Below are 25,899 nucleotides of genomic sequence, written 5' to 3' on the forward strand. Positions count from 1 at the left end.
CCTCGGTGCAACAGCAGAAGTCCTAGGAAAAGAGGTCTCACAAGGAAGAAAGAAAGGGCAAAACAGGATCCCTGAGCTGCCAGACGCCTGCCTCGCCTCTAAAACAATTGACAGCTGCTTTCCATTAATTTATTTCCAGCAGGAGAAGATGGTAAAGAGGAGAGCCAGTGAGAGAGAGAGAGTCAGTGTGTTGTGCTAATTCTTGTATCATTTGTGGTCTGATAAATAGTAAAATCATTAAATTCAGTGCCACATATCACTATTTTCCAAGCTACACATAATTCAGCCTTTATGCTTGACTCCAACTGTTAACTCATAGTCCTTCAGAATTAACGTTTCCAATTACCCAACACCAGACACCCACTGAACGTACAGTGTACTGTGCACTTTATATTTTGGCCTGTGCACTTTTGTCTTTTCAGGTGAGGGATCTGAGAAAGTGTCAAACAGTTTGAATAATTATCTACAAATAGGCACTATTCTCACTGAAGGTTTTGTTTATGTCACTCAGTCATATAGAGCCATCAAAATTACAAATATTAACAGTGAAAAGGTCTTTGTTGGGTCTCAAAAGATTGCAGTGAGATCTGTAGAAACATTAAAAATCAAACTTACAAACTATGACTGGATATCTAGCCAGGTCCTGGAATTTGTTTTTCCCCTTGAGACCCTTCAAACTGTATTTGGCCCAAAAGGGCATTGGTTCCGATGGTGTGCATCATTCTTCTCACCGAGTCACCAGGTGTAGCACCTCCCAGGAGAGACAGATAATCTACCTGAAAAGGGAAACAAAGCAGAAAATCAATTATCTTATAGGATAAGGCTCGTATTACCTATAGTGATTTTCTGTTCCCTCAGTGTTCCTTTTGCTCAGTCTGACGGTTCAACTAATAAAAGGTCAAATTCATCTGTAGTTTTTTTCTTAATGCCTTGTCCTGACAGTAAACGTAGTGAGCGTGTTAACCAAAAAAACAGAACACTCCCATTATAATCAATGAGGTTGTTTGAACAGGTTGCAAGCATAGCAAGCGATGCAACATATTTCTGTAAAGTGTCAGCGGATGCTTGGTGTCAATTTTTTATATGTCATGTCACCTGTTCCCTGCTACTCATCAATTTTACCATTGCCAAAGTCATACAAATCAAACCAATGGTTTGTTTTGACCAGCAGCAGATGTTGCAATTCTGTGCTGCCAGGACACATGGATGCAGTAAGGACAAGGTGTAACTGAAGACTCAGGCCAGTAACACGACTCAAAATCCAGTACACCGACACTTACTGATAATAAGATACAGTAACTAGTAAATGCACTCCATAGAGCGCAGACCAGCGCGGAACTAATACCAGGCTGCAAGCTTTTTTTCTCTCTGACGTTTTAACATCACCAACGATTAACAACTGCGTAACTGGGCAGAGATAAACCTTCTGAATTAGAAATGCTTTCAAAACTTTCATCTAAAACTTACACCGCTGCCTTCTAAACCAGGAAAGCGGCAGAAAAAAGAAGCATGAGGGAGTTAAAGCACCCCGAATAGCAATCACTGTCAAAACATTCAACACAGTGAAAAACGAGAAACATCTGTTGAGAGAAACAGATGAAAGAGCAGGTGACTTATAATAATAATTGCAATAGTTATAATTGGAAGTAAAATCAGTTCTCTTTCAAATCAAACATCTCAAGATATGAGTGGAAAGTATTGATTGTGCAACTGCATTTAAAACCTTTTTTTTTACTCAAACGTAGCTTAACCATGCCAAATGATGCTACTTCAGTACATTTTAACAACAAATATTACTGGGACCACTACAGAAAATTGCAGATGAACATTTAATATCCAGGAATTCACATTATAGACACTACCACTGACCATCCTTATAACAAATTGGCCACAATTTCACACATTGACCATACACGGTCCAGCCATATACTAGGTTTTGACCTAGTCTTTTTGAGATATCTTTGTGACAGACAAACAGTCAAGACATACACACTACACCAAGCTAATCAAGTTAATCAGCCCTTCTTGGCGCATGACCAATTGTCCTGCAATCTTTTGTGTAAATCTGTTCATAAGGTCTAACCCTAATCTTGGTGCAGATGAATGCAGGAAACTTCATCATTAACAAAATTGAGTTTTCACTGTACACAAGAGGGCTGATCACTTCTTTATTAATCAACAAGTGCCAAAAATGCTAACAATGTATTTGGCTTATCAGCTTACAAGCAAAATTCACTGTTAGCATTTACGGTTGTGGATTAATCAGGAAAGTGGGAGTAATCAACCCTAATGTGTGCAGTGAAAACTTCTACTTTTGGATTATCATTAGGATTGGTCTATTGGTTTATTAAAGTGATTATTCATTGAAAAGCAGAGTGGTGCAGGACAGCTTAATAAGTACTTAAATATTAGATCCACATAAATTTTTGAATGTGACAAGAGACGATTGTTTCCATTTACTGTACATTCATGCCAGCTCTTATAATCCATCCATGGGCATGAGGAAGGGGTGGTTAGGGTTAGGGGTCAGGGCCGTGTGTCCTTTAGTAAAATGGGCGTGCCATGTATTAAAGTGGATGTGTGATTTAGGTCTGCAAGACTGCAGATAGATCCTTCTCATCTGGCAGGCTGAGCCAATCTGGTGCCTACACACTTCTACACCGTTATTGTGAAATTAATACGTTTTACGCTGTGGACCAACGTAGATGTTACACATTTTGATGAGTTGCATAAATACTCAAATTCAACTAGTAGGCAGCTTACTCACAAAAGTCAAAATAGTTTGTTCTTTATACAGTACTTTTTAAACCTCTTGCCTTTCTTCCTTTCATTATAGGCTATTCCAAAAATGCTTCCCCTATTTTCTCACGAGTGGCTAGGCCTACAGTTAGAATAGAGTACGAACTACAGAGCTTCGTTTAGTCTGATACTGACCATTTAACTCAAGCTGATGTTTACAGTCACTAGATGCATCTGTTCCAACTTTTGAGCTACTTTGAGTGCACCAATTAAGGGCACATTGTCTTCTGGTGCAGGTGTCTCTAATCAGCTGATTCTGCCCTGCAGATACTGGCTAAAGCTTTGTGGAGAGGTTGGCGCTGCCTGTTGCCCAAGTTACCTGCAGCAGTGAGCATGGACACGGACTTCTTCGAGCCAAAAGATCTAGCTGGAAAAACAGCATGCATTAAGACCATCAGCCCCATTTGCATGGTTCACGCTTAATTATGAGTCTTTGGGTGAGTCACAAGTGATAAAGTGATTACCTTGTATGAAATTGCACAGAGAAAATTCAGCAGTTTCCTAGCAAGAATATTTAGCAGCAAAATGAGCAGGGAACTGAGCTGTCTGCAGCGCACTTCATCCACTTCTGCTCTCTTAAGAGCGCTTGACTGGGCCCAGTCTAATGGTAATAACTTATTTTCTCCCTCCCTTCGGTTCTCAGCTCTAATATGCATCGCTATTGTAGTAGCAAACCAAACTGGTTACTTAAACAATGTTCAGAAGAGTTCATAGAAATTCTTAAAGAAGGTTTAAAGGCATTCAGTGTGGAAGTCACGTGGCCTTTCCTTTCTTGGATAAAACAAACGTTTCTTGTGCCGTGGGCCTGTGATGGTCTGATCAAAAGAGCTTTGACTTTGTGGGAAGAGAGTATTAAGAAGATTTACAGACGGGGTTTATGAGCTGATCTGACCAAACAAAAAGCTGTGGCAGTAAGGGGTTTTGGAGCTGTGAGTTTGGTTACTTTGCGGGCAAAAAAACTTGAACCAGGCTGAGTGTGCTTTTTTTTGTCCTCCGCACTGCACAGGAGCAGCCCTCCTCTACGCGGGCCAGCAGTGTCTTTTCAACATGTACTATCTGAAAGAGCTGTGGGCGTTTCAGCGATTCTCCTCGCTGCAAGGTGCCATCCTTTCCAATGCTGCTCTATAAAAACGGACAGACACTTTATGACACCCCTGCCAAAGACCTCCTAGCACAAGAAAGCAACGGAAGAAAGTTAGGGCATTTAAAAGAGCTGACTGATATCTTTGCTCTAATTACGCATATGGCTTATAGCCCATATGTCGTACAGTCTTCAGTCAACGCTCCACTGAAATACATCCAATTATAGTTTATCCAAAAAGTTGAAGTTTCCACTCCCATTTCTCATTCAGCTTTAATTAGTGATTTAGCCTAGTTCAGACTTTTTGTTTTTTAACTTACATAGTGAGATCTCTTTAGTAATATGTGGACCTAAAGCAAAGCTGGAAACTATCATACCAGCAGAAATTCATGATAAACTTTGACCAGGCATTTAAACTTTGTCTCAAATTATATCCTACAGGATATCACCGTCTCCGTCAACTATAACAATAAAGTAAATACAGACTAGCAGACAGAGAAGAGAGCATGCAATTAGTAGCAGAAAATTGTTGTGCTGTCGGACAAGCATCTAATTTGCCCGCCATTGTTTCAATTATGCGTGGAGGAAATGACGGCCAAACTCCACTTTCCTGGATATTTTTTCCCTATTTGTCAACGCCAGAAAATTGCCACTTATTGGCAAATTAATTAATTCATGCAATGCAAAACATAAAAACGAAGTTTGAAAAATGCACAGCCTCAGTATTTAGGCTATGTTATCAAATGTTTCACATAATTTGATGAATGTAAGATGTATCTAAAAAGGCCGTGCTCACACTCTCACACACACTCATCAGCCAGATCAAAAATAAACGTTCACCCAAATAGATTGTTTGGGGCTCGAAGGCCGCATATAATATTTTCTTTCAATTCAAAGTCTTCCATCTTAAGATCATCTTTGGCGAGAAATTAACTTCATTTTTATTTTTTAGGACCTATACCAGATGTATCCACAATCAATCATATCTTCAAAATTGGACTTTTTTTCCCCCAATATTAATTATCATCATTTGACTACAAATCGATCACTATAAAAGCTACATGTTGTACCCTTTTTTCACCTAAGTGGGAGAATAAGAGCTTTACCCAGTTTTAACAAACAAGACAACACGTTCTTTCTTTCGTCAATTTTATTCAGAAAATAAAACATATACAGTATAGTAATAGCATATTGTGGAAATCAATACAGTGCAATTATAAACAATCTATGAATTAGGATATCTACATCTTTTCAGCAGCTCTACCAAGGCCGCCAGACGTTGTGCTGAGTGTTGGCAACTTCATTCCTGCAGTGACTGGTAGAGTAAAACTTCTTGTGACTGGAGCGTTTTTCATGAGTATTTTGCGTGGACTCCGCTGTGTGGACAGCCTGTTTTGTTCCAGATGACTGCAGTGCATCTTCACTCAGTAGAAAACGACACGCACTTGCACTGTTGGGTTTCAGCACTTTAGTTTTGGCCGGTTTTCCCTCGTCAGGCCCAGCTGCAGATTTAAGAGGTCTCGGCGCCGGGTCTTGTGTCTCAGCTCGGCCCGGGCCGCTGTCCATGGTGCTGGAGGTGTCTCCTCGACCACGAGAGCAGCAGAGTTTACTGGAAAGTTGCGACAACATCCAACGGTCGCTTCCGTTTAAGTTATCTGCCATCAGCAAGTACTGGTTGAAGTTTGCCAGGCAACTGCGGAAGCCTGATTGGTATTCTGAAAACTCAGAAGCAGCGGTACTGCCTGAAAATGGAAAGGCATCTTTAGGTGAGAAACACGTAGAAACTGTCCATAAAGCTGAGTTTAAAGCATCCATTAATCATCTTAAATCAGCCGAGTATTTGAATATTTATTGGGTTAGTGTACTTTATGTTATTACTCACAGCTCTGAATCTTTTGGAGGTTCCTCAGGTGTTTCACAGTGAGCTCCAAGATGTCTGCCTTTTCCAGTTTACGCTTTCGAATCTGAGTAGAGAGAATAAATCATTAAGCTATTTTTTCTTCTTAATCATTATTATCATTACGCAGCCATTAATTATCATAACTGGTCCGAAATATACATGTAATTGTGTTTTGTTTTGTTTTGTTTTTTTTTTAAATAATGAAATTGTAAAGTTTCAGCCTACTTACACTGCTGCTGTAGTAGCTCTCCAGAAGAGATTTTAACTGGTCCAAACACTTGTTTATGCGAGCTCGTCGTTTCTTTTCCATGAGTGGTTTAGAAACCTGTAAAAACAAAAAACGGGTAAAATTAATATACATCATACATCAGTAATGTCGTAGTATTTAAATGTTAACCGTTAAATCTAGTTACTCTTAATAAGTTGGTCTACACACCTTGTTTCCCGACATGGGTTTGGACTTTTCCACACAGTCTGTTGTCGCCACCATTCTCTGTTAGTCCTTTTCTGGTTTCTTGAAGTTAATCTCTTTCCCTCTCTGGCACACGAATGAAGGAGTTGACCCCGAGTGGATTTATATAGAGACACCCACTTAACATCTCAATGCAAACACTCCCGCCTGTCTTTTGCGCCCAAATGAGCAACACTGGCGTCATTTGACAGCCGGAACGCAAAGACTTAGACTCACCTCAGAAAAGTGAACACTTTCATTTAAAAAATATTTTGATTGCTGAATGTATTGTCATTTCTATTCGTCCTCGTATGTTATTACAACCCCACGTCACCTGGATTTTTTCTGAATTTAGTTCATTGTAGTCAAGTAACAACAGTCTGCACTCTGCAGATGGATTGTAAGCCTATAGGCCTATCTATGCAGACAACAGTTCCCGAGATACCAAGATAAATGTAAAATGATAACCTATGTACAGATCTATAGTTAGAGTACAATATAGGCATATAGCCCACTGCATCATAGATACAGAAGGCGCAAATACTCAAGAAACAACGTGTGGGGCAAAAAACTAAAGAGAAGCGTAAAAATCAAAAACATAATGGGTAACCATAATGGTTCTGCTGGGTTAGCAGTGTGGACACTATTGACTCATGTATTCAATCTTTTATATGTGAGTTTCACGCCACCAGGTTGAAGGCAGCACCGTGGTAATTCCCTGCGTGTCCCCACACATTTCGATTTTCTGGTGGCCACTTATAGGAAAACTGACACCTGCAAAATGTTATCACATCAGCTAACCTACTTTTTTTTGGCTAGATGTGCAGCTACAATTCTGTTTGTGCAAATCGAACACCACACATGAAAACAAGAAAAGCATAAGAGAATTTGAAAAATTAACACTTTACAATTCTTTGGCTATTGAGCGTCACCAGTTTTTGTCTTCATACCAGGCGCGTTGAGGCACCGAGGAGAATTGCGGGCCGCCCCTTGTCCTCGGTCCCTCGCCTCCCGATTTTCCACACTGCTCCCTGAAAGGGGCGAAGGCTTGGGAAAGTCATAGCAGCTGAAACAATGTATTGACTAGAGACTCACTGCAGTCCACTGCGCATCTTGTGCTCACACAGAGACCATCTGAAAATATAGATGGAAGTGAATTAAAGCTATAGACATCTACTTATGGAATAGTAGGAAAGTTGGTTTTGAAAGACACGCAACAACTCAGAGAAAGCTTTCTAACATTCCCCAAGTCCTCAATGTGTGTGTTAAAATGACTGAGGGCCAGGGTAAAGGAGGGGCATTTGTATTCAGTCTGGGGCAGAGCGCGCATGAAAAGAGGCCAGGATATAGTGCGCCATTGATCTTTTCTTCTCGTCTGCTTTGTGACCACAAACGTGTGGGCATCAAAGATTGCCCCCACTTCTAAAGTGAACCAATACAACTACTCTTCATTCACTTGCTGTATAACCCGCTGTTTCATGTAAACTAGTTTTATTTAAATGCTATATTTGACAGATTAAAGTTTTGATTGCCAACAAGGCGCCTTCCCGTTTCAAAAACTCAAACTGCATTAACTGTATGCTGAAACTCAATTAGTGGGACATATTTGTTTATTAAATTGCATATGATTATTTCCACTATTAGGGCTAGATTGATTGGCCTCGAAGAATCACTACAGTAAATCACAATTTCATGCCGAAGCTTGTAACCTACTGAAATGATCATTCAAACAGCCTACATTTGAAGCACAGGCATGTCGGGCTCGTGTCAGAGAACACTAATTGCGTAAAATGTACCGAATAATTGCGGGCCACAATTTTGTTGCTATATATTGAAGCGTTTAATCGGTATGAAATTTGGCCGAGGTGCTCTGGTGTAAGTGAGCTTTCTGGTTTCTTTTGTCCTCTATAGACGCCACATTATCTGCGTTTTCACGCTTGGTTTTAACACAGGACCGTGGAGCGTTGATTTCAGCATGGAGTCGTGGCATCACAACAGTCGTCCGTCTTGTTATTCTGTGCCACAGAGGAGAGATTTCACCGCTGATTACTCGGTATAATTTCAATTAGTGTTGGTTCTCCTTTTTGGGGGTCAAAAACGGGAACGGGGGTTTGCAAACTGACATGAGGCGTTGGTGGTTTTATTAAAATAACTACTGGCCTGCAGTGAAGGAATGCAGTCAGGCTCTAAAACTGTTTCCCTCCAATAGCACCTCACTACTCTTAAAAGTCGTTATGTCATCATCTATCCATGAGAATAGCGCAACGAGAAACTTGTGTCCCAATTGGACATAATAATGCCAGTGCCATTAAATGACAAGTTAAGTGTATGTTTATAAAAGGGCTGGGGCTCTCGCTCCACTTTCACTTTTCAGCCTCAGGTCATTCATTAACCCTATCGGACCTTTGTCATGGATGCCTGCCGGCGGGGACCTGACAATGCTGCTGTAATAATTGGACTATTGGGGAACTTGTTAACAACAATTAGTGAGGCAATTATGCAATTACTGCAATAAACTATGTTCTTCCTTGAGGTAAACTGGGACATTTGCAAGCCAATGGTTAGGCCTATACCAAACGGTATAATAGAAGCAGAATCGCAGAGGTTATCTACATCTTTCATTTAGAGTACTTCTTATGAAAACACTGTACATTATAAATTAGTTTACGAATAACATTTGATAAGAAAGAATAGACTATGTTTTAGCAACATGTAAATATATACTAGTATATGGTACTATGTAGACTTAGTAAACATATGCATTGCGATAATATGGCTATTGTATATTTAAAAATGCAATCATTAATTGACCTATCTAGTAAGTCCATTGTATTTTGCATAACATAATTTGAAAATGACCAGTGTTGTAATGAATTTCATCTTTAAATTGCAAATGCATGCATTTATAGATACACCGTGTCTGGATGTCAGAGCAGTGCTGTTAAAATATGCAAACACAGGCCCACAATTTGGCGCACAGTGAGCGGAGCAAATCGATGTACCGCCTTCCATTCAGGTGGATTTGAGGCAGCACTGGTGTGACCAAAACGTTCATTGTGAGTAACAAGTCCACAAAAGAGCAGGTACATGGACAGGTGCACTGGAAAAAATATTAGAAATATAGACGGGATTTTCTGAAAAGCCACGCGACAGATCTGTTGACGAAGCTCTGATCAAACATCAAATAGAAATAGCATCATGAATTTCTATAGACTGGTCCTCGGGTTATTTAAAGACTTCTTACTTTGGTTTGGGAACACAATGGACACTGTTTGCCTGTGTGTGCCGGGGTTACCGCATGAAAAGACCAGAGGTGCACATTAACATCGCTTAAGGTTTTCTCAAGGGCCGAAATGAACTGACTGGAAAGTAACTTTATAACTCGCTGGAGGATGAAGCCTTTGTCCAGCTCTGAACTGAAAGACACAAGTGCCTAACAAAAGGAGAGCGCCATTGTTAAACACTAAAGCGCATGGGTATTGATGCGCCTTGAATTGCAAAACATCTGCCATTTACTCTGAACCACTTGAGCAAGATTTGAATAAGAATAAAAAGCAACCCTTTGGCGCACTGTCTTTAGCCGTGCGTAAAACACCAGTTACCAGGCATATGATCAGCGTGGAAATGATGCACTTGGTTTGAGGTTTTTTTTTTTTTTTTTTTTTTTTTTTACAGTTTTGTAAAAACCTAAGTGGAATTTCTTTTGCCTCAACTCTATATTGCCATATTACCTCAGTCACTCGGTTTGATGGATTTATAGCAATGAAGTTCAGATATAGTCCCATTGATGAGCTCCAGCTCTACGCACAACGTCAGCCTCTGTAGATTAAACCTACAGTTAGTTTTGAACAATAGCACATGGACTAAAAATTAACTAAACTAATTGTCATTGGTGAAAGGGACACGAATGTATTGACACTGAGTAGGTGTAAAGATATTCAACGCCACTAAAACATGAATGAATTTGGTAATCAGACCGATATTCCCAAGGAGCAGCAATGTTTTAGTGATGTTTCAAATACATTGTTCTTAATTGTAAACATCATAAATGTGGAAACTGGACCGATGTATTCTACTAAGTTTAGGAAAATAGGATGCCAGACCTCTCAACACCAGCGTCCCTAATGGGCGAGGGATCTTGAGTCTGTTGATTCAGAGGGCAATTTTAAGGCAAATCCCATATGGCCACAACTAACATCCACTTAGAGTGCGTTTTGTTTTGCCTTGGGTGCAAAAGGAAGGACCAGTTTCTGGCCAAGTTTTCCCAGGGTTTTCCCTTTATCTGACCAAAGTGGAAAATTGAAAGGTACAAGTGAAAAGCCATGGGGCGTTCCTCCGATTTTCCTCGCTCCATATTTTGTAAAACAGAAATATGTCCCCTCAGCAGCAATGCTGCGTCCCTCGTCTTCAACAAAATAACACATTTTAATCTTAACAAAGTGGATCTGGGTATGATTTAATAAATATAATATAGCTTACAAAACAATGTCGCGGTAGTGAAAGTCTCAATTATCTTTAAAATATTTTAGACTAGTTTAAATCGTATCACAATTTAACGTTAAATAGGCGAAGCTTATTTTAATCACCCCTAATTATCACTATTACAGGCTTCTCATAAGTGGATGAATACGACTGAATTCTGCGTGGCAACGTGTGTGGCGAATGTAAGTCTGAAATTGGTATGAAATTGTCAATTTGTTGGTGTCAGCGTTCAGCTCTCCAAACGCGCCATATGCCATGCTAAGTGGCACTATTTACCAATTCGTTCCTAGTTTCACGGTCCATCCTCCCCTTCTCCCTGCCAGGAAACTGAATAGCCCCAACAAAATGGCAATTTACCCTCAAGAATTGTCACATACCCCCTGCGGTAAGACCCTTTCCGTTTCACTTCGCGGGGCAGCCCAGCTTTACTGAGCGCCACGGCATGAAACTTTGACTTTCAAATGGAGAGGAAAATCATCCTCCTCCAGTACTGAAGGATCACTCATTTCGTGTCCATGGCCTACTGTCAGTAGAAAGTAAACCTGTCAAAGCAACCAAAAGTTAATTTAGCTACATCTCACCAGAAGATATCAAAGCACTGTGTAAAATACATGTTCCACATTGCAACACCACACATGGGCGTACTGAATGATATGAAAATGAAAGCACAGCTAAAAACAATTAGTCTTGGTTGAGAGGCACTCCACAGCAAAAATAAATAAATAAAATGATCTGGCATGAGATAATTGACATGCATTATGTGAGTTTGAACTGATTTGCCCATATCACTGTCTGGAGAGGTACTTAATGCCTCCAAATGAAACCCTGTTGTTCATAAAACTCCTGTTTTCAGATCTAACCAGTTACCAGAGACCAGGCTATGTATCACTGTGCAATGAAGATGTAATTCATTACCAGACTGATGAAGCTCAAAGACTGAAGGTAAAGATTATGAATCACTGTTGGGCAGTGAGTAAGAAAATTGGTATTTTGGAGTGGACCAATATGGTTACTGGTTTGATTCCCATTGCTCCAGAGACATTCATGATTACACTGTACTGTAAACTATTTTGGAATGAAAGGGCTTTTACCAATTGTACCTGTCACAGCCAGCAGAGTTACCTGTGATTACAGAGGTGAAAGTCTACACCAATGAAAGGAAACAACTCTTAGATAACTGCAGTAAAATCAAACTTAGAAAGGAAGTTAATCATCACTTTATCTGTCCACGATTGGAGATTTCATATGTCCATAAGGGTTAAAAAAAAAACCCCAACAGACACAGGCATTGAGAATTAAAATGCTAGTACAAATATTATAGGGCTAAACAGTGTCTGAATAGTCACTGAATTTCGCACCCTAGAGTTTAATACAAATAAACTGTTGAATTTATATTAAAACAAAGCTGTGCGCACAGACAGCATGAAATCTGAATCTGTAAAATGTGCAAAAATATCCCTAACATCCTGCACCCACCACCTCCCACCACCTCCCTGACTTTATCCTCAGTACAAAAGTTCCTCGCTTAGTGTTGTTAAAACTGTTTTTTTGTTTGTTTGTTGTTTGTTTGCATTTAAAGTGCAATTCATATATTCCAGTTTTGAGTATTTTAAATGATCTCAATTTTTTAAGCAATGTCTACGTGGAGGAAATGTCTTAAAGATAGTACAGAACAGGTGAGAAATAAATATGGTTATTCTCAGACTAGTGCAGTTTTAGAGATAGCCCTACTAAATGGGTGTCTCATAAAATGTTTGGTGAGTACTGACATTTCTATATACAGTGTGGGTGTACCTGTGCTCTACCCCGTAGACAGAGGAGCAGTGAAGTGGTGCCATCATGTGGTGAGATCAAGGTTACAGAAACCTAAAAAAAAAACAGAGGAAAACGTGTACATAATGTACATCAATAATATAATCCATATACGACATTACAAGCATATATCCACAGATATAAGAACTTGCAAAGAAGTGCAAAGATTTGTTCTATACAATGTGGAATTTTTATTGTGAATGACAGTGCTTGCCTTGTGAGACCAGAGAGGTCTAGCAAGAAAGTGTATATAAAACTGAATTCATATTCAATTAGCATGCTAAACATGGTGAAATAATCAAAACAGCTTGAAGGGAAACCATCACAGTTAGAATACATCCGCTTTTTTAATGATACCTGCACATTGGAGGAGTATCATCAAACACAACTTATCTAATCTTGATTGGTGTCACTATCAGAGCAAGGCAAAATTCCACATTACTGACTAAAACCTAGAATCTTTAGCAAATGCTTCTGTTGAGGACTAGGACGTGTTGCCAAGCATCTCCTCAGTGACTCTACATGTGCCTCTTCCTTGTTGCACTATTTGTTTTATTTATTCTTGTTTTTAAGAAGCCAAATTATTGCAAGTATTCAGAGGCCCTGAAGCACATCACCTTCTCTGTCAGTAGAGAAACATATTTACTGGAGGCTGCTACTGGCTAATTGTTTTGGTATAACCTTGAATGAGACCTTGAAAGTACTGCTGTGTGTTTTTGTGGGGGTGGAAAATAATGATGTAACATTTTGGGAGGAAATACCACAACAGAAAGGAGTAGAGACTGGAAAGTACTTCCAGAGCATTAGAAGTTTGAATGTACTTTCCACGGTAAAGTATTGATTCAGTGGCAAAGATGATCCAGGTGAGGATCAGCAGGAGCAGGCAGAAGGTTATCGCTTTGGCCTTATTGTAATTTTTTGGGAGGTCTTTTCCCATGTAGGAGAAAATAAAGCAAAGGGCAAGTAAAATCACAGGATCAGAGGAACATTTGAGATTGGTTTCACAGCCAAGTATGATTTTTGTCTGGATACCAAATCGTTTCATTGTTTGGCTTGGGGTGTAAGAGTGTATGAGTGCCTGAGTAACAAATGCCACTGTGATGACCAGCCATTGTCCATGATACTTCATCCACCAGCCATAGAGATTGGCAGCTATTTTGAAAATGCAAACAATTTGAAAAGAGCGCACTACAAAACATGCAAGACAGACAGCATAGAACAATGAAAATGGTAGGAACCTTAAGATACAAAAGGGAATGGTTGGCTTACCAAAGTAAAAGAATACACTAAAACTACACAGACTCTGTGTGGACCTATAGTCTGATTTATACCCATACATCTTCAACCTAATGTTTGGTAAACACAAGCTTTGAATGTTTTGTTTACACTAGTTATAGTTTTTGATCATTTATTAATTGTTTGCATGATTGTCTTCACAGGGAGATGCATAACCACGTTGAACTTCAATATGTCAGGTAAGTAAATTTATGTTGTTTTTATATGAGACTGCATTACTTCCTAAATACAAATACAGATTCTCTTACCGCATCCCCAAACCATCTCACTCCTCCCTCATTAATGTAAGATAAAACAGACAGGTCGCCTTCAAATAGGTGTTCTGACAAGTTAAAGCAGTCGGTAACATAAATTAGCAAAATTCAAAGAGTCAGAATAAATTAAAATAAACAAACTAAAATGATATATACTGATATATTGTATAATGATATACGTTCCATGTATCAGTAGACTGTAATATTGTCATTACATATTCCAGCTCCACATTGCAAGACACTGTGTAAGTCAGTGGTTCTCAAACTTTTCATATCAAAGACCCCTAAACTGACACAAATTAGACTACTGACCCCCCGTTTTGTCCCAGGGTCCCCTATCTGATTAAGATTTTTGCTTTTAGATGTTTTATTACAAAAAGTGTATGAACACCATGACCAAAATAGTCATACATTCTGTCATTGTGTTATTTATGGATGGAATTATAGTGAAAATAGATTATTCCCCTTTTTGATGAGGACCCCCTGGAACCCCACCCCCTGGGGGTCCCTGGAACCCACTTTGAGAACCACTTGTGTAAGGTAAGAGCGATGGCATATATGGCAGAATAAACAGGTAAAGAGAAAGATGGGTCTATAGCATTGACATCTTCTGAAATCAGGTCATTGCAGTTGCAAATCTGACTGCAAAACATTTGTTGTTCTGCATTTTCACATGGAGTCTGGCTTTTAGAAGAAAAGATAAAATCACTGAAACCAGGTATTGTCACTACTGGCTGAGACACCCCGAGTACAGTTCCGATATTTTGGATTCCTTTCTCCTTTGCCAGCCTCTTGTTTAAAGACCAGGTATCCCCTGCTATCCACACCTTGTTTGTGATATTCAGTTCTATTGCTGACTCAATGAGAGCTTCAGAAGTCATTTTTGGAGCAAACACAACAATGATATACCCTCAATGCTTCCATTTGTTTGAAAATTAGGGAGTGATTTGTATTATTGTTGAGGCATTTGGTGTATGCCAGGCAGATCTCAGTACCCTTACTCCTCTTTATAAACAATTCCAGGTCACCATTGCCATAATTATTATCACTATTAAGGAAAGCAACCCAGTGCCACTTGAAGTGTTGCACAATATTAACAATAACTTTTATGGTGTGTTTATTGGGATGCACTATGTGTAGAAAAGAGGGAAAATTCACTTTATCTGAAAAGATAGAATTAGAAGATCCATAACTGACCTGTCAAAAGAGTGATAGAAAAAAAAGTACAGTGAGAATAAATCCACAAATGTAAAGTTAAAACTCTTTTGAAATTGATAAATTGATAGTAAAACATATTGATACAAGTCTGTTTTTAATCACATGGTCTGTCTGAACAACACCAAATGTTACAGTGCAACAGTTGGGGAAGTTTACTATAGGAATGAAATCCACCATGAAGAGTGGAGCTAAAGTCAGGGATTGAGTGCTGGTGTAAGGACCGACCACTGCTATCACTTTGGACAGTGTAGACAGATTCTTGCTTGGGTCACCCCAAGGTTTGATCAAGTCATTGACTGAAATGAGGTTAAAAATACCTGGGAAATTCTGTGTATCTGAGCAATGGTCAAATATCTCATAGCTTTATTTATTGATTTCCTCCAGAGTGAATCTTATCAACTGAAACATCCGATAATTTGAGAGAAGGAAGGGTTGCCTGAGGACAGAGAAAGGAAAGCAGAAGAGTGGAATTTACTTAGAGAATTTTTTCAGTTTGTTTTCAAATCCTCCTTATTTGCAACAGTTTTGCCCCACTGCTTTAGGCATTACTATTTCTCAAGGCTCAAAATAACACTATCATTCTTCGGACCCCTGTACAGATATGGATGTTACAAAAGGGGATCTTATGGAACACAGACTTAGGTCAAATTTAATTTCATGCATTAATTCTGATAATGTAACATTTAACTGGTTGGGTTAGAGGGGAAATGCTCAATGGTTCAAGGGATACTAAGAAAAACACCCTTGAATGTTTATAAATCATGTAATATTAGTCAGTTTCATCTTGAAAAGGTATCTACTCAAATTTATAAGACTCACCTAGAGCAGCCAATGGCTTCTGGTCTTTTATGATAAATAGGGCAACTGACATGATGAACATCAAAAAGTCCACTTTTCAAATAATCTCCTTCCAGCTAGAACTCTGAGGCTGGGACAGTGCATTGAGTCAAGGCATGAAGAAGAGATTCCAGTAGACACAGAGAAGCTAGAAAATGTTTCATTGTTGTAGTTACCATTTCCCTTTCTGATGTGAAATCTAATAGGATTGGCTTCTGCCTTTATGTCATGAGACACTGGTGATGTTTAAGCCTCAGTGATCATTTCCATGCACGTGGGTATGCATGTGGTATCAAAAATATATATGATACTCCATATATGATACTCTATGAATGGTTTTAGGAGAATTCACAAATCAGTATGCAAAAGCATCTAAACTGCTGGGGCACAGACTGCATGTGATAGCTACACACAAAGTTTAACAATCACAGGATGGAATTCTGTCCAATTGACCAGGTTGTACTAAGGCATCAAATTTGAAAATCCAATTATTCCTCTGCAATAGTTTTTTTTTAAAACACAGTAACCAACTCTGGCAGATTGTTCAATACATTCTTTTCCTTCCACCCTCAAAAGGCTGTTGTTGCATATATGATTATATGATGAATATACGATCACTTCTTGATACATAACTTTTATAATGGCTATAACAACTTAGTGCTGTTAGTCAACAACTCTTGCTGTTGCAGTGAATATTTGTCAAACAACTCTTTCAAACTGAGTGGCCCTTTTGAAGGAAGTTACAGTATAAGAACAATCTTACCAACATGAGTCATAAGAAAATACATTCAAATTAAATGAATTCAAATCAGTATCTTTGGTTCCCGCTGAAAGGCCACCTCATCTTACAAATGATCCTTGCATGATTTAACATTTGACCACACACGTCATTTGACAGAGGATAATTTGCAGTCTCTCACCAGATGAAAGTGATAAATGGACATGACGTTCACCAGAATTTGAATTCAGGCAGTCAGGCAAAAAGGATGGGCAGAACAGATTATACAACGATGTTGTGGCTAATAAAATAAAGAGATTAATAAAAAAAAAAAAAAGCTGAATCAGCGGAGAGCTTTAATCATAATTTAGCAATGAAACAGAAATGTCCAAACTAAAACACCACAGCACTGTCTGATTTAAAAAGCATAATATTTTATGTTTTATTTTCTAGAAAAGACAGAATTTATCCACAACTGACATTGGTCTGAGAAGTTTTCACAATCTATTTATTTGGGATAAACAAATTATTGGCTCTTGGTCAAAAGACGCATGCACATTGTTCACAATGGGTTTAGTGAGGCATTTTTTAAATAATAAAAAGATCAACATTCGTCTGTTCAGACAATCTGCTGAGATCTGATATTTTACTCCTTACTGAACGATGTCACTCACTGCTACAAGCCTACAGTTTATCCCGATCAACGGCTTTTTTTCTTTTCCCATGCTTTCTCCATGCAACTGACTATTTTAAATGTTTCATATGTGAACAGCAGTCTTTGTGCATCATGCATATTTATAAAATCTTTTTCTATTTTTACTAACTCTTACTAACAAGGTATTTGGCAGTTCTCAGTCAAAAGGTTTGTGGCGTGCTGACCAAGCTAGGCACTCTGGAGTGACTTTTTTTTAAAATTTTTTTATCACAGATGTTTTTTATCTGGATGTATAAAATAGAAATAGTAGTTACCTTGATGTAACAACTCCATTTCTATGAGTACATGTGTACTGGCTGTGAAGAGAACCCTTTTTCAAGCATTTTTTTCCACTTAAATCATTATTGGCAGAAGATTTGCAACAATAGTACAGTAACAACAAAAAAATGGGAAATTCCTTCATACATTCAAATCATTCATATCTTTTCAAGTCATCCACATATATTTAAGGTATACCTTTTAGTCTAGCTTGTAGACAGCATCACAGTGAAAGTAGAGCCATCATGTGGTGAGATGAGTGTAACAGCAACTTCACAAAAACACAAGTCCCATTTTATATCTTTATTAAATCACTCTTATGCAAGTGCAAAAAATGTACAGGTGTATTTGTACAGCATAAAGGGACATACAACTGTAACTTCATTTGTAATTAGCTAAATAATTGGCTATATATTTAAAGGGAAACTATTACAGTTAGTTTACAGCCCCTCTTTAATGAGACCTCCACAACTGAGCAATATCATCAAAAATTACTCATTTAATCATGATAAGTGTTACAATGAGCAGGGTAAAATTCCCTATTGCAGTCATAGGCTGCTACTCAGAATATTTAGAACTTTTTGGGGATGGTGCCAGACCATCTCTGAAAATTCAGTGTTGGACTGATACTTATTGTTTTTTTGTTTTTTGCTCATTTCAAAATGTATTTCTCAATGATATATACCTCAATAAAAACAAAAAACAATAAAAAAAACAAAACAAACAAAAAAAAAAAAGGATAAAAAATGAATTTAGAACCCTTGGAAGAAAAAGACATAGGCTGTGTCTGAAATCATTCCCTTATTCCCTCATTCACTACTCCCTATATAATAGACACTAATTTGCTTACTCAGTAGTGAGCAGCAAATCAAGATTTCAGACATTAACTAATCATTGTCATTTTGCATCATCATTATCAGTAATTTTCATATCTTTAAAATGTGGAGCTTTGCATTGTGGGATTGTTAGCAGAGTGCAGCATACACGCCATAGACACTACTTGTTTCGTTCCATTGTGGAACTTTTGAGGTCACTATATAGTGGATATATTTACACACACTTAGCATTCAGACAAAATGGCAGAGGGTAAATGTAGTGCACTATATAGTAAATAGGGAGACACAGCCATAGAGACAAACATACAGTACTCTAAAAAGGCCAAATTATTAGAATTGCAAGTATTGAGAAGCCCTGAACCACATCAGCTCCTCTGTCAGTAGAGACACATATTTACTGGAGGCTGCTACTGGCTAATTGTTTTGGTATAACTTTGAATGAGACCTTGAAAGTACTGCTGTGTGTTTTTGTGGGGTTGGAAAATAATGACGTAACATTTTGGGAGGAAATACCACAACAGGAAGGAGTAGAGGCTGGACAGTACTGCCAGAGCATTAGAAGTTTGGATGTACTTTCCACGGTAAATCATACATTCAGTGGCAAACATGATCCAGGTGAGGATCAGCAGGAGCAGGCAGAAGGTTATTGCTTTGGCCTCATTGTAATTTTTTGGGAGGTCTTTTCCCATGTAGGAGAAAATAAAGCAAAGGGAGGACAGAAATACAAGTAAAATCACAGGACCAGAGGAACATTTGAGATTGATTTCACAGCCAAGTATGATTTTGTCTGGATACCAAATAGTTTCATTGTTTGGCTTGGGGTGTCCATAAAAATAGCCAACAAGAAGTATGAGTGCCTGAGTAACAAATGCCACTGTGATGACCAGCCATTGTCCATGATATTTCATCCACCAGCTGTAGAGCTTGGGGAACTTGGCAGCTATTTTGAAAATGCAAACAATTTGAAAAGAGCGCACTACAAAACATGCAAGACAGACAGCATAGAACAATGAAAATGGTAGGAACCTTAAGATACAAAAGGGAATGGTTGGCTTACCAAAGTAAAAGAATATACTAAAACTACACAGACTGAGGGAACCTAAAATTAAGAAGCACATTGGTCCCCCAGCAGATCTGACAACAGGTGTGTTGTAGTTGATGGCAAAGAGAACAGACGTGGCTAGTGCGAGGCCCACCAAGGTGCAGGCCCCAATCATGGTCAGTATAGCCCCGCTGTCTGTGAACGGGATGTACTCCACCAACCGCAGACTGCATGATGTACTTCCTTCTGTGGACCACTCTGTCTCCTTACAGTCGATGCACTTGTAGGGATCCTCTGTTTTACATGAGAGAGGGAAAGATTTCAATAAAGTTAAGGTTAACTTTTGAAAAAGATCAGTGAGCTGTGGAAGCAGTGTTAACACTTTTCATCCATTATACAGTATGTTCTCCAGAGATAATCCTCTGTGATCCTATGTTTTAAATCTGCAAGGGAAAGAAAGAATTAAAATATCTGTTTGTTAAGACAGACCCTACAGCTGAGAAAGCACTGGTGCACATGTCATTTTAGATACTGTATGAGTTTTCTCATCATGGCATGTTTTTGTTGTTCATAGTACTAACAATCCTAAAACTATGTACTGTATTAATTGTCACAGGAATGTACTACATAATGAAAGGAAATAGTGCATGTGATGAGCAAGACTGTAGATTAGATTAGATTATAGGTAGATTAGATAGATTACTAGATTATAAATTGCATTTTCATGATGTAAATTGAAGCCTATAAATATCTCTCCAAATAGTAATGATTTTTAAACCTTCTTAGTTATGAAAAAAAAAGCTTAACAGTCCAAAATTAGCGCCCATCACAGCCAGAATGACAGCAGTGCTTTTACTCATTTTCATCCTTTCACGCACAACAGTTTACCTGTGCTGTTGATATAAGTTCCATTCGGACAGATTTCACAAGTGAAGCAGCATTTGTGGATTCCATTTTGCCTTTTTACATGTCCTACATGACATTCTGGGGAACATAGTGAAGTGGGCACCTGTGCAAGACAATTATTTAGCAGCAAATTAAATGTAAGTGACGCAAAGAGAATACTGCTTAGTCCTGAGGATGGAGGAATGAAGTGGTAGTCACTACAGTATATCTATCTGTATATCTTTTAAAATTCTCAACAGGTTTTGTAAAAAGGTGAACATCCTAACATTTTTGATCTTCATATACTGTATAATGTCCCGATATACAATACTACATCATACTACACATAATTAGGGGGAAAAAACAACTTACTTTGTTTTTGTACCACCGAATTTTGGTGTTGTTGATGAAAAAAAGGACTCCTTCATAAAATTTATGAAAGCCAATCTCCTCTGCTTCACCACTTTGGTTCCAGTAAACTATGGAATAAGATCCGTACTTGGGGTCACCATTCTCATTAAACTGAATACTCCGGTTTAAAAGTGTAAAGTTTGACTTCTTCAGTTCTGCTAGAACCTGATGTGGGCACAAAAAGTTCAGATGGGTATTACTTGTTTGATTTAACAATGGACGGAAGATAATTGATTAAATAGGTTGATTAAAATATTCTTGAGGAGAGAGGAGATGCAGATTTACGCTCCAATTTTAGGTTCTGACAACCATTTCTCTTTTGGAAGTGATTTGGTACGTTGTAGACTTGTCCTATATCTGAAATTTCTTGCCTGACATTTTAATACCTAGGTAATGTTTGACAGGAAATATCAGCTTCAATTGTATTTTGAGGATGTAAAGTTTAACATGATATGTTATGTTATCCATGATATGTCATCATAAAACACATATTACATCAGTATTTTAAATTATGATAGGTCACATTCAAAAAACCTTATTTACAGGTTAAATCTGTAATAATAATAATAATAATAATAATAATAATAATAATAATAATAATAATAATAATAATAATAATAATAATAATAATAATAATAATAATAATAATAATTATTATTATTATTATTATTTATTATTATAATAAATGTGAACATTTCAGATGGTTAGATAGTGGTAATAAATTATCTAATTATTTGTATACTTACCATGTGTGGGTAGACTGTAATATTGTCATCACATCTTCCAGCTCCACATTGCAAGACATTGTGTAAGGCATGAGCGATGGCATATACGGCAGAATAAACAGGAAAAGAGAAAGATGGGTCCATAGCACTGACATCTTTTGAACTCAGGCCACTGCAGTTACAAACCTGATTACAAAACATCTGTTGTTCTGCATTTTCACATGGAGTCTGGCTTTTAGAAGAAAAGATAAAATCACTGAAACCAGGTATTGTCACTACTGGCTGAGACACCCCGAGTACAGTTCCGATATTTTGGATTCCTTTCTCCTTTGGGAGCCTCTTGTTTAAAGACCAGGTATCCCCTGCTATCCACACCTTGTTTGTGATATTCAGTTCTATTGCTGACTCAATGAGAGCTTCAGAAGTCATTTTTGGAGCAAACACAACCATGATATGTACTCTCAATGCTTCCATCTGTTTGAACATTATGGAATAATTCGTATTGTGGTTTAGCTCTTTGGTGTATGCCAGGCAGATCTCAGTATCCTTGATCCTCTTTATAAACAATTCCAGGCCATCTTTGCCAAAATCATCATCACTATTTAGGAAAGCAACCCAGCGCCAGTTGAAGTGCAGTATGATGTTAACAATCACTGCTATGATGTCTTTATTGGAATGCACTGTTCGTAGGAAAGAGGGAAATTTCAATTTTTCTGACAAAGCAGAGCTAGCAGCTCCATAACTGACCTGTCAAAAGAGTACCAGAGAATTGCCATAATTTTCAGTGACAATAAAATTCTCAAATGTCAAGTTAAAACCTATTTTCAAAAAGTTCAAAATTGTTACAAACTTACATTGAAGTAACTATTTGTATAATATGCTCTGTCTCAAAACAACAGGTTAGAACACAATTTAAAAAATTACCATAGGAATAAGATCCACCATGAAGAATGGGGCTACAGTTAGGGTGTCAGTGCTTGAAAAAGGACCAACCACTGCTATCACTTTGGAAACTGTAGACAGATTTTTCTGTGGTTCACCCCAATGTTGGGTCAAGCCATTGACTGAAATGAGTTTGAAAATACCCGGGAAACTCTGTGTTCCTGAGCAGTGGTCAAATATCTCATAGCCGAGAGATACATTTGGCAGGAGGCTGGTAGAGTTATTGATTTCCTCCACAGTGAATCTCATCAACTGAAACCTCAGATAACTTGACATAATGAAGGGTTTACTGTGGACAGAGAAATGAAAGAAAGAGAGTATGATTCATTCAAGAATTTGTTTCACACTGGCTTCAGAATTTCTATTCAAAAATTTCTCCACAAAGTTTTAGGTACTAGAGTTTTTGAGGGTTCAATTAACACTATCAATCTCCAGACCCCTACACAGATGAGGATTTTTATGAAATGGGATTTCATGGGACAATGACTGAGGTCAGACAGCAACTTTGATGATGTAACAATTAACTGGATTGTGTTACTAAGCTATAGCTATTGACGTTGTGTTCAAGGCAAAGGTCCTCAATGTTGAATGATAAATATGATATATCATACTAGGAGTTTGTCATTAGTTTCAACATGAGAGGTTTCTACCCAGATTTACTGTGAGACTCACCTGGAGCAGTCAGTGCCCTCTGGTCTGTCATGATAAACAGGGCCACTGGCTTGATGGATATCAAAAAGTCCACCTATCAAATAATCTCCTTCCAGCTGAAACTCTGAGGCTTGGGCAATGCATTGAGTAAAGGTGTGTAGAAAAGATCCCAGCAGATACAGAGAGGCAACAAGATGTGTCATTGTTGCAGTTTCTGTTTGCCAATTGATGTGAACTCTGATTAGCCTCTGCCTTTTAATAAGTAATGCGATGCTTGTAATGGCAAACCCCCAGTGATCATTTCCATGCACCTGGGAATGCATCACTTGAGATGTCATAAATACATATCTGTAGAGCACTGGAGGAGAATTCACAAATCAGTATGCAAAAAGCATTTAAACTGCTGCTGCACAGACTCCTGTGATGACTATACGCACAGTTTAACAATAATTGTTAGCAAGCAAGTTTAATGCCTCCATCATGAATAAATCTGGTAATCCCAGATATTATATGCAAGTTCCTAGTTTTAGGAAAGATGACAAATGACATCATGACATTTTAGTTTTTACATTTAAACTTTGTGGCAAAGATGATATACATATACATTAGTAAAATTCTCTCCAATAACATTTGCGTTGTTTTGCATACTTTCCTCCATAGAAGCCCTTGGTTTCAATATTAAATACTAGTAGTACTTGCACATGATTTTAGAGAATTTTACAAAGGAATATTTGCAATTTTCCCTCATTTAATGAGTACCTGCAGACAAGTTTCTATGCAAAATGATTAGTTAGATATTGAGACAGCAAAATCGATATCATATTTTAATGGTGCACTTTAATTGTGTTATTTTGAAATTAGAGTGACCTCTGCAAGAAGCATGACTGGGAAATCATTTATTCATTAGCAGACCAAAAAAAATATCTTTCAAGCTCAACTAAAAGGAGCCAGCATGACAGTAGATTAAAGTCATTGCCAGGAGGGCAAGCTCAACTGCTGCTCCAGTAGGCCCCATTGATATACCTTTTATAAATTTTTACAAAAAGTGCCCAAAGGTCTTCTGGTGATTGTAAAAGCAAATGAACAGAGTTTGGGTCAATGCATTATATCACCAATCTGGAAAAGGGCAGAGGGATACTTTGTACCTAAGAAAGAGGGTTTCCTCCACAAGCAATCTCTCTCCTCCTTGCAGGTGCAAAGAGAGTCCATCCATCTGTTGAGCACAGCCCAATTAAATATCTCCTCAAATGGTTCTACAGTTTACCAACAGATCAAGGAGTAGCTGAAATTAAACAATAAATGTGGCCTCCTGATCACATTCAAGATCTATCTGTAAAAATACATTCTTTTACCAAAGCTGCTTTGACTTATTACTGTGTATGAGTTCCCCATTACAGCTCTTGAGTATTGAGAGGAGAATTAACTAGTTCTTAAAGATTTGGTTGGACATTCCATTGAAATCTTCCTCTATGGGTCTCTACTTTATGTCAAGCCAAGTACAACCTCCATTATTGTTGGTGTTAGAAGAATGGTGGGAGTCTTGTACACCAAGGTGAAGTTGCAAAAAGATCTGGTCGCAAATGGGAGGGATATGCAGCAATTAATTAGACCTTATGCTCTCTGAAAACAAAACTTTGGGAGAAGAGGACACGGAATTATGCATAAACATGAAAGTCAGGCAAACTATCAATGGTAGAGCACTGTCATCTTGATGGTTATTGTGCAATTAGCATGTTTTTGATATATCATTTTTATAATTGCTAAAACTGCTTAAAGCTGTTAATCAATAACAAGTTTCAAAAGTCTAATGAAAAGTTTTTATATTGAATGAAAGTTTGAAGTAAGATGAGGTTGTAAGATTGCATGGGGTCACAAGCAAATACACACAAATTCATTCATTCATTCAACCAGGTGTCTCTGGTTATGCTAAAATGCTACATCCTCTTACAAATGAGCTCTGCATGACAGAACCTTAAGCCACACAGGTCATTGAAAGGAGATCATTTGCAATCACCCTGCCGATGACCGGGATAGATGACCGCCATGAGCTGGATGCTCACCAGAGTTTTGAATCCAGGCAGCCTCTTTGGGAAAAGGTGGAACACTTCGTTCTGCTTGGCAAGAAGGAATCGGCTCTCATCTGCTGGAGAGATACAGTGTTGTTGTGGTTAATTAAAAGTATAAGTAATAATTTAGTGTAACCACATGATGTGGGTTTTTGGTACTATCATTGATTTTTGCACTTTACTTACAACATCATTTGATAGTCAGTAGTGTGGCCAATACTGTGACCAGTACTTTATTTTCTTGGATGTTACGATGCAGTTTGACTGTCTATGGTAAAATGTAAATAAATGTTGCCCTGATGCTCATCTTGCAAATAATTAGTGCACTCCTAGAAGTAAGGGTTCCAAAAGGGTTATTCTTGAAAGGCTGCCCAGAACCATTTGCTTCTGAAAAACCCTTTTTGAAGAAAGGGTTCTTCAAGGGTTCTTTGTAACACTGAAGGTTCCAGTAAGAACCCTTTCGATCCAAAGAACCCTTTTTGAAAAATCAAGGATTGTTGAGAGCATGGGTAATAGAAGA

At 38.1% G+C, this 25,899-nt stretch overlaps 2 protein-coding genes and 1 pseudogene across 2 annotated transcripts; all 3 read right to left on the reverse strand.

Moving 5' to 3' along the window:
* Positions 1-5,094: 5,094 nt before the first annotated feature.
* her3 (hairy-related 3) lies at positions 5,095-6,415 on the reverse strand. Its single transcript, XM_044351952.1, has 4 exons — positions 6,217-6,415; positions 6,010-6,105; positions 5,763-5,844; positions 5,095-5,622 (listed from the first exon to the last, which is right to left on the reverse strand). The coding sequence occupies exons 1-4, from the start codon at positions 6,268-6,270 to the stop codon at positions 5,141-5,143; spliced, it is 714 nt and encodes a 237-aa protein (XP_044207887.1). The 5' UTR covers positions 6,271-6,415; the 3' UTR covers positions 5,095-5,140.
* A 6,765-nt stretch (positions 6,416-13,180) lies between these two features.
* Positions 13,181-16,294, reverse strand: LOC122982267 (annotated as a pseudogene).
* Positions 16,295-18,712: 2,418 nt separating this feature from the next.
* On the reverse strand, positions 18,713-24,238 carry LOC122982571 (taste receptor type 1 member 1-like). The gene is made up of 6 exons (XM_044351957.1): positions 23,335-24,238; positions 22,645-22,951; positions 21,742-22,467; positions 20,957-21,160; positions 20,588-20,708; positions 18,713-19,993 (listed from the first exon to the last, which is right to left on the reverse strand). The coding sequence occupies exons 1-6, from the start codon at positions 23,649-23,651 to the stop codon at positions 19,065-19,067; spliced, it is 2,604 nt and encodes an 867-aa protein (XP_044207892.1). The 5' UTR covers positions 23,652-24,238; the 3' UTR covers positions 18,713-19,064.
* Positions 24,239-25,899: the final 1,661 nt, after the last annotated feature.

Source organism: Thunnus albacares, chromosome 5, assembly GCF_914725855.1.
Source record: "Thunnus albacares chromosome 5, fThuAlb1.1, whole genome shotgun sequence".
NCBI classification, from domain to species: Eukaryota; Metazoa; Chordata; class Actinopteri; order Scombriformes; family Scombridae; genus Thunnus; species Thunnus albacares.

Bases quoted from the DNA above. Each gene is read 5' to 3' on its own strand.
- her3 (XM_044351952.1), bottom strand. From the start codon at position 6,270: ATGGTGGCGACAACAGACTGTGTGGAAAAGTCCAAACCCATGTCGGGA. The intron at 6,106-6,216 runs GTGTGTAGACCA...TTGTTTTTACAG, and splicing joins AACCCATGTCGGGAAACAAG to GTTTCTAAACCACTCATGGA. The intron at 5,623-5,762 runs GTGAGTAATAAC...TTCCATTTTCAG, and splicing joins CCTCCAAAAGATTCAGAGCT to GCAGTACCGCTGCTTCTGAG.
- LOC122982571 (XM_044351957.1), bottom strand. From the start codon at position 23,651: ATGACATCTCAAGTGATGCATTCCCAGGTGCATGGAAATGATCACTGG. The intron at 22,952-23,334 runs GTGAGTCTCACA...CTCTGTCCACAG, and splicing joins GAGGGCACTGACTGCTCCAG to TAAACCCTTCATTATGTCAA. The intron at 20,709-20,956 runs GTAAGTTGTTTT...TGTCTTGCACAG, and splicing joins TTCGGTGGTACAAAAACAAA to GTGCCCACTTCACTATGTTC.